Source organism: Carassius carassius, chromosome 35, assembly GCF_963082965.1.
Source record: "Carassius carassius chromosome 35, fCarCar2.1, whole genome shotgun sequence".
Classification (NCBI taxonomy): Eukaryota; Metazoa; Chordata; class Actinopteri; order Cypriniformes; family Cyprinidae; genus Carassius; species Carassius carassius.
Window position 1 is genome coordinate 22,016,006 of NC_081789.1, and position 14,946 is coordinate 22,030,951.

Genomic DNA, 14,946 nt, shown 5'->3' on the forward strand with positions numbered 1-14,946 from the left:
GGTTTTGCTACTGTTTTGAAGTAAGGAGGGGGGCAAAGAGGCCACCAAACTCTTACGCTTCTCTACCCAGATTTTTATGTGGAGGTTTATGCAGTTTGAGAATGTGAGATTAAGTCGCTCGGCTTTTGGAAGCAGAAGATCCTGCTTGCATCTATAAGCCCCAAAAGCAAACCCTATAGGAGCTGGACAAGCTCTTAAATCACTCTGACAGATCAGGAAGAGCCTCAAGCTCCTCATGTGTGTTCGTATCCTGGTCTCGTTACCTCAATCAAACCCAGACTCATGAGCAAAGGAAGAGAAAGAAATGTCTCATTAGTTTTATTGCAGATAGAGTTTACTTTAAATGCCTAAAGTCTTTATGGAACCTGAAATCCATTTTCAATGATGACATGAATTTGCCCAATTTACTTGATTTAATGAAGTGATGATTCAATCCTAGATGAAGTATCTGTTACTATATGTGATGTTCTTCTGAATGTGACGGGATATTGAACAATCATTGGGAACTGAATCGATTATTAAAGGGAGGGGCTAAAAATGAGAGGGCTTGATGGCATCAGCAGAGAAGAAAAGTCGTTTCACAGGAAGAGCAAGTTTTTACCTGTTGATGAAAGTTTACAAAAACACATTTTTAAGTCACAATAAGACCAGAACAAGAAAAGTAAAAAAAAAAAAAAAAAATATATATATATATATATTGTTGATTTTAATAAATGTTACTGTTACCATAGTTTTTCATTAAAATATATCAAAAATCAGAAATATATACCGGTATTTATTTCAAGGGTCACATAGGTGAATAAAGTTAATCAATGATATCAATCTAACTGACCAAATTATTCAGTCCTATAGATGAAGTATAAAGGCCTGTAGTCAAAGCTAGGCTTCTGTCTAGAACAATAACACTTAATCTACTAATAGATGCAAATAAGGACAGAATGAACTCTCATTTGGATTTATGCGATGTAAATAGTGCCCATTCTTATAATGAGCATCAGCACAATAAAACACAACACATTTATTATGACAGTCATTTGCAGAGGCAAGACCCCGGTATGCTTTAACAGTGCTCTAATAAATATCTTGCTTCTGTTTAAGACTTGTTGTGATTTTTAAACTTTTTTTTATTCAGTCTTTTGTTTTGTCCCACCCCACCCCATTTTTTTTTCATTGGCAACTGAAAGTTGGGTTTCAGTTGGAGCATTCCACACACTTATATCTTTTCAGGTTCTATAGTCCGTTATATACCAGATAAAATAAAAAAATTCTACTTGGGCTGCTAGGAAACCATCTAGTAATATGCTATTGAACTTATCAGCACCACTCACATTTTCCTCAGAGAATGTAAAAATGTATTAGTTAACTTTATTTCAGAGGTTTGACATTTTCTAATGTTCCGCTCTGTTTCAGATCACCGTGACAGAAACGGTGTTGTTCTTGATACAGTACACATCGAAAGATCTCGACAGTCGAGAGAAGACCATGGTGACTGGGGACTGCTGTTACCTCAACCCATTAGTGCGGAGGACTTTCCGTTTCCTTGGTATGTCATGGCTTGTCCACTTCATTTTATGGATCTTTTTATGGAACCTTGTGCTTTAAGCCCTGGCATTCAATTTACAGTTAAGCTGTGAAAATTACTTGGAAGTGTTTTGTCCCTCTCAAAAGAAAGAGAGGTTGTACCAACCCATGGTAAGTGCACTACTGTCAAAACCCCCTGTATTTTAGGTTATAACCAGTGAAGAAAGGCGTTTGAAACATTTTATTTTATGTTAGGGAATGTTCACCCAAATAAAAGTTGCCCTCCTTTACTTATGGCTTTCTTCTGTATAAAACAAACTGAGAAATAAAAAAAAAATAAAAAGAAAATCTCTAAAAGAAAATTCTTAATAGGATTAAAACAGCACCTTAAAAGAACTCTGTATTTCTATGTTTGAATGTTTGAAATAAGATTAATGGACTTTTTGGGGGGCTTAACAGCTGTGGTTACTTTACTGTGTGTTTGTTTTGTGAAAAAAGAAAAATGCATTGTCTAAATATCTTTTTGTGTGTTTCACAAGAACAATAAAGTAATGCAGGTTTGCAAATACATCTTTAAATGAGAGTAAGTGATGACACAATTATAATGTGAAGTGTTTATGTAAGTGTTTAGTCGAAATGCAGTTTGTTGTTTCTTCTCTATGCCTTACCTTCTGAAACGCGTACATTTTTACAAGGCTTATCTGTTTGAAAAGTGAGGTGTGCTCTAATTGGCCAGCTATCCAGTGCGTGTGCTTGGCAGAATACCTCAAGCGTGTGACGGAAATGTTACGCCATATTGTTATTCCCTGTCCAGCTGGAGCAACGAGACATAAACATAAACCCAGTATAAACGTGATATAAACATGATTTCTAGTCATGTCCCCTTTTGGAAGGCCAAACCAAGTAGAATTGCGCCGCCGGCGGATTCTACTAAGAAGTGTCCATTGGGCTTGTAGCAACCACATGTGACGACCCCGGGCTGGACTCCACTTCGTCCACGGTGAAAGCCGATCTGGCGATCCACATTGCAAGGTTAATGTATTTTCTCAGCGACCAGCATGAATCAGCTCCAGGCATGACGAAGCGGATGTCATCGTCTTTTGCAAGGCCAAACAAAGTGGTTTCGCTTTCACAGGGAAACACACTGCATCTATACGACGTGGCGTCAGTGGTAACAACAATACTTAATGAGAATAAATGGTACGCCTTCTTTACGTGAACATCTGGGCGGTGTTATGCAAATCTTCCCACATAGGGACATAGAGGTGTGGGGGCGTGTTAAAACGAGCCGTTTTAGGGGGGTGCGGACGAGTCTTAACTTTTATAAAGAATATCTCTTTGGATTTGAGACTTTAGTCTTTGCAACTTTATAGATCTTCTTTATGCACCAAGAACTTGTAACACTCCAAAGAGAAAGGAAAAATTTAAATCGCATCATATGAACCCTTTAATGCAGTTTAATAAATTAAGACCATACTTAATCTGTGGTGTCTTACTGTGTGTCTCTCTTCCTTACTCTTTCATTCTCACAGTTTGATTTTTCTCCATTTTTCACTCAATTTCTCCTTCTAATGCTTTAGTGTTTTTGTGAGATAAAGAAGCAGCAACGTCATGGATTATTAGCCTGATCCTGTGAGAAAATCCACTTCCATCTCCGATTAATTTCTGCATTAAATGGTTCCCATTCACCCACAGACGCTCTAATTTTCCAGCAGAATGTACAGTACTTTAGTCATAGTTTCACAGTTTGCTGTGCCTAGTCATCCAAGCTGCGGGGTTATTGGACATCTGACAGCATTAGCGGTCTTAAAGACAAATCAGATAAGCAGAATTATTCCTAAGCCTCCTACAAGGCACTGAGAAAATCACCTTTACTTTACTGACAGCATCTGTCACTGTTCAGCAGCAGTTAATTTTTTAAGATTTAAGATTTTTATTTTTTTTACAGCACTTGGCTCCTGGAAAGCATTGTCATGGTTGTTTAGGCTGTGACATTTTTATTTTTAAAAAGATAAAGCAAGTAATTTCAAGCTATTTTTATTTTTTTTGTGTGTGTCAAGTCACAGCTAATTCAAATCATTTACTGACCCTCATGTCATTCCAAACCTGTTTGACTTCTGTGGACAAAAAAAAAAGAAACACTAAAATTTAAGTCATTATTCCCAGAAAATCCATTACAATTCTCAAATCCCTTTTACTTTTGACGTCCGTGACACCAAATGGCATTCAGTGGTAACTTAAGAAAGTCATAGAGGTTTGAAACAGTAGTGTTAGTAAATGATAAAACGGTTAAGCAATAAGGTAAGAAAGATTGTGTAAAAAATATAAACACTATTGTTCAAAAGTTACGGGTCAGTAAGAATGTATTATAATAAATGTATACTTTTAGATACTTTCATTTAAACACATTAAATTGATCCAAAGTGACTTTTATATAAATGCTGTTTTTTTAACTCTCCATTCATTAAATGTTACAAAAAAACTATAAGAGTTTCCACAAAATATTAAACAGCACAATTTTCGATAATAATAAGAAATTTTTCGAGAGCAGCAAATCAGCATATTGGAATTATTTCTAAAGGATCATGTGACACCAAAGATGCGGAATGGCTGAAGATTCATAAATTACGTTTTAAAATGTATTAAAATAGAAAGTAGTTAAATTATTATAATATTTCACAATGTATCTGTTTTTTTATGTATTTTCAATCACATAAAATGTAGCTTGAAAAATACTACTATGTAATAGATTCACATTATAGCACACGCTGGAGTTCCTTATTGCTTCCTCTAATGTTAAAAGAACAAATCTATTTATATCCTTTAAATTTGAAAATGTATTCATTCTTTATAGGTTCTGGCTATGATTATCTGTTTTGTAGTTTTATTCCTTGCAAACCTTAATCAAACTTAAAGGACAAAGAATCTAGAAGATGCCATGTGTGTTTCCGGTCATTGGTGGCTGCTTAAAATAAAAATATTTAGAAGAATGATGTTTCTTACTGTTATGGTTGAGGTATGATGATGCTTCTCAACTGAAAAGCATCAATTGAGACCAGTTGCTTCGTGACCTGGAGTCACTGTCTTGTGTTATTTGCATAATGACTCATGCTGTGATGTTCTTTGGGAGAGATTAAATTTAGAAAATTGCTGTGGGTCATGGTGCACACTCGTTTAGCCCAGGCAGGCTTTTTCAGTAATATTTCCCAATCTCTCTGCCTGAGAAGAACTCTTCGTTCACACAAAGTCTTGATATCAAAAATGATTGTGAATGAAAACAGAAAACACTTCAAAGCAGTGTGGGTTTGTGCCGATATCATTAAATAGCTCCTGTTCCTCCTTCAAGTTATATCAATGAAATCTGGAAGAGTTTGAACTCAAGCTGGAAGTATCATTATAAATATAATGGAGTAAAAAAGTATTTCCATAAAACAGACGTTGTTGGGTAAAATCTTTTGTTTTCATTTCAGGCCATTTAATTAGGAGTCATGTTTTGTAAAAAAAAATATATATATTTTCCAGTCTAAAGCAAAAACTAAATTTATGTTTTGTATCTATCCATGTCACAAAACTGTAATGATATAGCCTATGTATCTAATGATCAGAGGTGGGTAGAGTACCCAAAAACTGTACTCAAGTCACTCACAGAAATATTTCACCCAAAATTTAAGATTTATGTAATTTTATTACATAACAAATTCCCATTTATATTTTTTACATAATTTTAACACAAATCTACCAAATAAACTTTATACGATTTATTTTCATTAGGATAATAAAACCTATTTATTTTAAATGCATAATCCTCAGGTTTATGTAATTAGTTTATGTAAAGTGTAATTATTCTTAATTAATAATAAAAAGTTTATTTATTTAAAATACATAAAGTTTATTGTATAAATTGCATAATAATTAAGAGAACTAAATCAGGATAATTAAAAAAGTTAAAGAACATTTATTTGAATCATGTTTAATGTATGCTTATATACTAAACCAACTTACATTTATACATTTATTCACTTAGCTAACGCTTTTATCCAAAGCGACTTACAATTGCCGCATATGTCAGAGGTCACACACCTCTGGAGCAACTAGGGGTTAAGTGTCTTGCTCAGGGACACATTGGTGTCTCACAGTGGATTCGAACCCGGGTCTCTCACACCAAAGACATGTGTCGTATCCACTGCACAGCACCACCCTATCTCCAAATTAAACAGTGCATCACATTCAGTGTTGGGGAGTAACTAGTTACATGTAACGGCGTTACGTAATTTAATTACAAAATTATTGTAACTGTAATTAGTTACAGTTACTAAGAAAAAATGAGTAATTAAATTACAGTTACTTATGAAATTTTTTACGATTACAAAGGGGATTACATTTGAATATTTACACACATCCACATACAGATTTAACTGATTTCTTTCCCAAATTGCACTGACTATTCTGAGACATACAGCCCTTATAATTTCCGGGATGCGGAAATACAGTCTGGTTCGTAGAATCCAGTCATAAAAACGGAATGCCTAACGCGGACGGAATATCCCACATTTTGGATGACTAAATCAAAAGTAGGTCAGTACACTTGAATCAAAACATGACATCGACTAGTGTCTGTGAATATAAAGCCCCAAAAATGCAATATATGACTTGCACATTCTGCGTGTCTGTGGAAATCAGGCAAGGACTGGACACCGGGAGAACCGGGACAATTCCCGGTGGCCTGGCAGCCGATTTTGCCCCATTATTTAATATCATTATTGTATAATTGCCTGCCGAATGTACTAAAGCGATCATTTGCGAATCCGCAATGAGAGATGCAATGAGAGATGGATAACAGGGCAAAATAAAGAGACTGAAGAGAAAAATGGAAGTGAAGGTGCAGTTCAGGAGAGAACTTTTAATTATTTTGCATGTCCCCAAATTAAAGATTTAAACCTTTTTTATGTCAGGTCCATACAAAAAATAGTTTTGTCCATGAATTTGTTTGAGTTTTGAATTTTCCAGTCGGAATTTTTTTTCCAGTCCGCCCCTCCTGTAAATTAATGGCAAAGACATGGTTTCATTTACTACACATAGGCCTACTGAAGCTCGCAGTGTTTTCAACCTCTGCTGCCTCAATATAGGAGTATACACGAGCACATAAACATAATTTCTAGAACTGCTCTGTGTCACTTCATGTGCATTTTACTTATTTTGAGAAAACTATCATCATATACAAAGACAGCAGTTTAAAAAAACACCAATGTTTCAGGAGTTTATTACACAGATAAACGTCACATGCTTATTAGATAACTGTATTTAAGTTGATGTATATGCTTTTATTTATTATTCTTTTATTTTCACAAATTTAGAAAAGTAATCAAAAAGTACTCAAAAGTAATTAGTTACATTACTTTAATAAAGTAATTGAAAAAGTTACACTACTATTACATTTTAAACAGGGTAACTTGTAATCTGTAACCTATTACATTTCCAAAGTAACCTTCCCAACACTGATCACATTTATGCAATTGTTTCCCCATCTTATAAAAAAAATAGAATTAGACAAACACAAAAACAACTCTATTAGGTTATTTGTGAACTTACCCACTGTGCAAAGTTACGTCCAGTGGACGTCTTTTTATGTCTTTGCAGACGTTGAAAAGACGTCCACTGAGGAGCCAGAATGAAAGTTTTTATGACGTCTTTTTTTGACGTCTTCTGTACGTCCGATTTAGACGTTCACAGAACCTCCTTACAAGGTTAAAAACTAGTTCAAAAGAGGTCAGCGGAAATATTTCAACATCATTTAAGGTTCATTTAGACATCATTTATACTGTTTCTGGACCAAATCAACATTCTCAGGATGCATTCAATTTAGATGTTATTTCAATGTAATTTCCAGACACTGTGTTTGTCCTAAAATCAAGAAAATAAAATAATCTTCATGAAATAATGGAATAACTGATGATTGAGACATTAAATCTCTGAAGATCTCAGCAGAGGAGGATCAATTTACATAATTTACGTCAACATCATTTGAAGTCACCATTGTGGTGGACAGTGTTTGGTTTAGTTGGGATCTTGGTCCTCATACTTCTTGTGTGAGCTTGTCTCTGGCTGTTATAACTGTGTTTTATAAAACACTCTTACTGTGGCAGAGAGCAGTGAGCTCAAGTGCTAACATCTTTCTTTTAATGGTGATTAAACTATAGCACAATAAGTTATTAATGTTTTGTTGCAACTATGTATTTATTTTCATGGACAGACACTTTGTAGAAATAAAGAATGTACTTATTTTTAAAAAACACATCAGGTAGTCACACACAGACATCAAGATTGTGGATATGCATCACATCAATGGTGACAATTAAAACTAAAAAGGCTGGAAAATAAGGATGAGTTTATCTAGAGAAGCTCTTATTGAGAATGAACAGAGGTTTAAATGTTGATATTTGATTCATTTGAAGTCACCATTGTTGTGATGCATATGCTAAATCTAGATGTCTGTGTGTGAGGACATGACGGTTTTGCTCAAAATATTTCAAACGCATGCATTTTGTCCAACTTCACAATGAGTATTTTGCTCTTGGTGCCTGTACTGTAGAGTCAAAAGGTTTAGGAGATATATACAAACAAAACAACACTTATTTCATGACCTCAGATACTTGTAACATGATGACTTTATCATCACCAACAAAGAGCTGATAACACGGGAGCTCTCTTAAATGTGTCTTTCTTTGCTACAACAACAGTGTTTCACAAACACACAGTTATAACAGCCAGAAACAAGCTAACACAAGAAGTATGAAGACCAAGATCCCAACTAAACCAAACACTGTCCACCACAATGGTGACTTCAAATGAATCAAATATCAACATTTAAACCTCTGTTAATTCTCAATAAGAGCTTCTCTAGATGTCTGACAGAAATAAAGTCAATCTAATGAGTGAAGCTGTTTGTGGAGATGTTTGATCCTCCTCTGCTGAGATCTTCAGAGATTTAATGTTTTTGATTTGCAGTTGATTTTACCACATGCTCAATCATCAGTTATTCCATTATTACATGAAGATTATTTTATTTTCTTGATTTTAGGACAAACACAGTGTCTGGAAATTACATTGAAATAACATGAGTCTAAATCTAATGCATCCTGAGAGTGTTGATTTGGTCCAGAAACAGTATAAATGATGTCTAAATGAACCTTAAATGATGTTGAAATATTTCCACTGACCACTTTTGAACTAGTTTTTAACCTTGTAAGGAGGTTCTGTGAACGTCTAAATCAGACGTACAGAAGACGTCAAAAAAAGACGTCATAAAAACTTTCATTCTGGCTCCTCATTGGACGTCTTTTCAACGTCTGCAAAGACATAAAAAGACGTCCACTGGACGTAACTTTGCACAGTGGGTAAGTTCACAAATAACCTAATAGAGTTGTTTTTGTGTTTGTCTAATTCTCTTTTTTTTATAAGATGGGGAAACAATTGCATAAATGTGATGCACTGTTTAATTTGGAGATGGGGTGGTGCTAGCGCAGTGGATAAGACACATGTCTTTGGTGTGAGAGACCCGGGTTCGAATCCACTGTGAGACACCAATGTGTCCCTGAGCAAGACACTTAACCCCTAGTTGCTCCAGAGGTGTGTGACCTCTGACGTATGTGGCAATTGTAAGTCACTTTGGATAAAAGCGTTAGCTAAATGTATAAATGTAATTTGGTTTAGTATATAAGCATACATTAAACATGATTCAAATAAATGTTCTTTAACTTTTTTAATTATCCTCATTTAGTTCTCTTAATTATTATGCAATTTATACAATAAACGTTATGTATTTTAAATAAATACACTTTTTATTATTAATTAAGAATAATTACACTTTACATAAACTAATTACATAAACCTGAGGATTATGCATTTAAAATAAATAGGTTTTATTATCCTAATGAAAATAAATCGTATAAAGTTTATTTGGTAGATTTGTGTTAAAATTATGAAAAAAATATAAATGGGAATTTGTTATGTAATAAAATTACATAAATCTTACATTTTGGGTGAAATATTTCTGTGAGTGTAAAAGTAAAAGTACTTCTAGAAATATTTACTCAAGTAAAAGTAAAAGTACTAGTCTTGAATAGTTACTTGAGTAAGAGTAAAAGAGTATCGGATAAAAAATCTACTCAAGTAGTTAGTTACCAGTTACTTTGGGTCATATATACTGAGCCTATTTTTATTTAGATATATAGATAAAATGTATGTAATGTATGTGTGCGTGTATAAATGTATATATTTCATCAGCCTTTACTCCAATTTATGTAATTTATTATAAAACCCTGTCTGTTTACTTAAGTAACCGATATAGGTGTCATGCCATAACATATTTTTAATACGACTGACTTTATATTAAATGTGAATTTAACATTGAAAGTTAATGTGATATAAATATTGCTACTAATCTTTCATTGTTCAGAAAGAGAGCAAATAACATTTACATTATTAAAGATCATTTTCACTGACAGTCTAGATTTCAATCATTCTCAGAAACTCCCATTAAAATCACTGAAACTGTTAACACTGTGAAATCAATATCTTAAAGATTCGTACACACACATCTGCACTTTGTTGTTTCTGACGAGAGAATTCGCCAGAAAGAGGTATTCAGTCAGTGAGCGAGTGAGTGAAGGAAGCACCGGCATTTTAGCGATGACTCATCGGAACACCTCTGATTGGCCAATGCTTTAATAAGCTCAAAAGAATCATGTGTGATTGGTTATAATGCACAGTGCTGTAGAAACGCATCTATCTCTGGCTCAGCGCCAGCAAGCAATCACAGATCTGAATTTAGCAGCTGGACTTGCTGAACGTACTCGCACCGGTGTGATTGTATTAAAATTAATAAAATCTTAATCGGCTATTTTTTGTCTTTTGGAAGCTGCATTCAACTTGACTCCCCTCTGTTATAAGCCACACACGTACAACAAACTAATGTCACAGTGGTATCGTGTACTGTAATCGAATGTAGCCCAAGTTATTACCTGTTAAACAGTAGACAGCACACGCAGTGTTCATCTAATAAGGATCTCCATCGCTAGCAAATAATAGCCTTTGCAGATTTGCTTTCAATTCAATGCAGTTCCAGCCACGTTTTCAACGCTGCTGATGTTAAATGTTACAACTCCGAGTGAACCACTTCAGACGCTCAGCGCGTGCGGCAGGGACCTGAACGAATCATTCAAACTGATTCATGAACCAATTCACTCATTTGCCAATTGGTTTGATCAAGCCTTTGAACAGAATTGACTCAAAAGAATGAATCATTCACGAATGGGCATCGCTCATTGCCCAGAGAAAAGTAGACGGCGCGTTTGGAATAAACTGAAGCATTTATAACATTTATTGCATTAAGATAAAGTAACGAGAGGAGCGTCGCCCACAGTAACGAAGTAAAAGTACAGATTTTTCCCCAAAAATTTACTCAAGTAAGAGTATAAAGTACCCATCTTTAAATATACTCCGAAAAGTATTAGTTACCCCAAAAAATTACTCAAGTAAATGTAACGAAGTAAATGTAACTCGTTACTACCCACCTCTGCTAATGATATATTTATAATGAATCCTTTGGAACAAACAGTGCAACCAGTGTTGTCTGATTCACTAACAAATGATTCCTTTGAGTCAATCCTTTTAATGACCCATTCAGAAAGACTAATGGACATCTTTCTGAATTAGCTCTCTGAATCAGAGTGGATACGAATGAATGCTAGTTAACTGAACAAAATTTATATAGATTCACAGGCGAAGATATGTTATATTTGGAGTCCACACAGTTGTTGAGATCACTATGCAAGAGAAAGTGTGAATAAGCTATATTTAGCTTCAGTTTACTTGCAGACAGAATGCAGTTCAGGGACTGTCAGCGTCAAAGTTATTATGTAGCCAATGTGACAGAAAACAGAATTGATGTGACGCCAGCCGGTGACATTATAAGATGGCCTTTTTATGCCAACCTTAACTTGCGTTCTCATGTCTCTTAGTAAAACAAGACCATATTTTCCCTCCAAACCATCTGCCAAACTTGTTTTGCTATGTGTCACGTAAAAACTCCGCAAGGCTTTCCTCTGAGTGACTGCATTTATGGAGAGAAACATGCTAAACAGGGCTTTGTTAATGTTGTCTGAATACGTCTGCCAACAGTTATGAAAATGACTTATTGTTGATACAAGTCTTTCAATGGCTATAACAATAGCCTTGTCAAGCCTGTCATTCTGTTGATCTGAAAAGATGTTCCAAACAAAAAGAACATGACATTTAGGAGTGAAGGAGAAAAACGGAGCTCTTTAAGAAACAATGGTGACTTCCTGTTCCTCGGCCAATATCTACCATTGTGAAACTCTTCAGAACAGAAGGTTATATTATGAAGGGAGAAGACTAATTTATGATGTGTCCATCATGATTTGGGGTTCCTCGAGCTCAGTGGTTCTTGTTTTGCTTCTGGTGAGCCAACAAAACTGTTTCTCATGTTCAGTGAAGTCTACTGTAGCTCATTTTCATTTTGTTCATATTTTTGATGATGAGGTCATCAGTGTTGGACTAGGTAAAAATACAAATCAAATTGTTAATTTGACAATATCTCCATATTGATTCTTAAAATCCAAAGAACAACCAGTGTTTCCTGGATCCAAAACAAATGAAATATAATGAATGTGTGTGTGTGTGTGTGTGTGTGTGTGTGTGTGTATAAAGATACAAGATTTTATTTATATATATATATATATATATATATATAAGCACTACCATTCAAATGTTTGGGGTAAGAAAGATATTAATTAAAATAAAAACTTGTACTTTATTTTAGCAAGGATGCATTACATTGATCAAAAGTGACAGTAAAGACATTTCATAATGTTAAATGTTGTTCTTTTGAACTTACAGTACAACAGTGATAAAGATCCATTGTTATGTTTTGGTTCTTATACTATTAGATGTAGTGGTACATATACTATATAACATTGAATGAATTGGAATCAAATGTAATTGAAATTGGAATATAAGTGAGAGCTTGAATGACATGCAAATCCAATGTTTGAGCTCTTTTAATTGAGGTTTTAAGGTTTGGTTCACAGAGCAGCGATGAGAAAGACTCTGTTCAATTATGAGGTTTGGTTATTATCTCATCAACCTCAGAACATTATCTCCTCTAATGCGTCCTCACAGCTCAACGGCGAGATGTGTGCCACTGTGGAGATCATCTAATCTTAGTCGTATCCATCCCCTTAATGTGCTTAAGTAGAAAATTTGGGTTCTAGTGTGCACTGTGTTAACCGAGCCCACATAAACAGGCCAAAAGCAACTGCTGAATAACTGAACCAATTTTCCAGGTCATGTTTGTCAAATACATATTTTAAGCCCCATCTTGATGGATTCTCTTTAAAGGAACACTCCACTTTTTTAGAAAATAGTCTCATAGTTCCAACTCCCCTAGAGTTGAGTTTCACGTTCTTCTTTTTTTTTTTTGTATATATATACATATTTTTTTTTTCACTGGTGGTATAGCTATTGAAAAAATTCTTTTGGTTTTGTAGTAATTGGAATCTGTTTATGTTTACTTCTCCATAGGTGTATACATGTTTGGTCTTTTCACCACAGACATCTTCGTGAACGCTGGTCAGGTGGTAACGGGGAACCTGGCCCCTCATTTTCTGACAGTGTGTAAGCCAAACTACACAGCTCTGGGTTGCCAGCAAGCTCTTCGCTACATCAGCCATCAGGAAGCCTGCACTGGCAATGAGGACGACATCCTACGAGCCCGCAAAACCTTCCCTTCCAAAGAGGCGGCGCTCAGCGTGTACGCTGCTGTCTACATGGCTGTGAGTATCCAACCCAGCCACATTAGAAAAATGTGCCTGTGGTGACGTTATTTGTAAATATTGTGTTTCTTGCATGTTTTGCTACAATTTCAAAGTGAAATGTCCAGTGAGATGAACATGAATCTGGCAACATTTCATAAAGCTGGTTAGTATATTAAATGTCTGGTGAGTGGCGTTTAAAGGTTAATGCTCTATCAGTTTTGAAAATAACTTACCACCTACACTTAACGTTACTGATAGTGTTAACAAAAGAAAACACGAGATAAATACTTGGTTGCTAAAGCAGCCCTGCTATTTTAGCTCTTTTATCGTGATTCATGTTTCATGTGATTTGTAGTGAAGTGCTGTACTACCGGGTGAGTCAACAAGCAAGTTTACAACATCAGAAAAGTCATACATATGGATTTGGTTATGTGATGCAAAAACCAAAATGTATTAGTTAATAAAATTCATTTAGTATGCTAAAAGTGATTTGAGGTTGTAAGATAGTATTGTGCAAGGAACTGTGCAAAAAAAAGTCTGTACTAAATTGATGGTCTACTCGTGTAATTATGATATGGGTGAAAAGAAATTAAAAAAAGGTTGGTGTTTTAGTGCCACTAGCAACAGCAGTTAATTGCAGGAATAGGTATGTTTTTAGAGTTTTGCAAAAATGTACATTTTCCAATTAATCTTTGTTGCATAAATCCATAATAGTTCCTCTTTCTATATCCAGTGCGGGACAGTAAAAGACAAACAATTTCTATTCAGTATGAATTCTTGATATTTATCAGACAATCAGATATATCAGACAATCAGTGCTTACTTTGGCCAGAAGAATCACCAAATTAATCATGATATTTATTCATTATTATAATTTTTCAAAATAAATTATGCAAATTTATTGTTAAAAGCCTTGGCATGGCAGAAGGAGTCTAAATTAAATTTTTCTTATTTAGTTTTGATATTTATTGCAGTGAAGGTTTAATTATTGCCGTGCCGTGCTTTAGCTGGTAGTCTGTTTCCATGGTAAAACCTTCTTGGAAAAGTTCTTTAAATGTATCCCTTTTTAAAACACCAAAATGTTTCTTTTATGTATGAAATTTTTAACAATGATGGGGTAATTAACATGCTGCGCTTTAGCAGTTAGACTGTTTCAATGGTAAAACTTTCTTGGAAAAGTTGTCTTTAGATGTATCCCTTTTAAAAGCACTGCTATACACATGCATTGAATGTATTAGCTCTTCTTAAAGCTTATTAGCTCTTCTTAAAGAAGTTCTTAAAGAAGGATTTTCAAAGGATGTCCTCTGCTGCTCTTCACACTTACCGCCATTAATGTTTAAATACATCAGCCATATGAAAGTGATTTCTGCTCTTCGTATAGCGAGCACCACTTGGTTTAAATTTTTCATGGCCTGTGTCTTATAGTGATCATCATGAAGCATGCTTATCTTGAGTGCATCTAGGAGAGATGGCACAACGCAGGGCTGCGTTTGAAATGCAGATGCAAATTCTCAGGAGCTTCATTTGGATTCTGTCCATAGCCTGATCGAGGACAGATATGACACAAAGCACTATAGCGTGAAAACAGTTG

The 14,946-nt window shown here is 34.8% G+C and overlaps 1 protein-coding gene across 3 annotated transcripts in view; it reads left to right on the forward strand.

Annotated features, from left to right (window-relative positions):
- The window catches only part of LOC132115759 (phospholipid phosphatase-related protein type 5-like), a 57,919-nt gene that overhangs the window by 23,623 nt on the left and 19,350 nt on the right, over positions 1 to 14,946 (forward strand). For all 3 annotated transcript variants that reach the window (XM_059524168.1, XM_059524169.1, XM_059524170.1), the window contains 2 exons: positions 1,411 to 1,543; positions 13,123 to 13,373. In XM_059524168.1, coding sequence (XP_059380151.1) covers positions 1,411 to 1,543; positions 13,123 to 13,373 — 384 coding nt within the window. The remainder of the gene's footprint in view (positions 1 to 1,410; positions 1,544 to 13,122; positions 13,374 to 14,946) is intronic.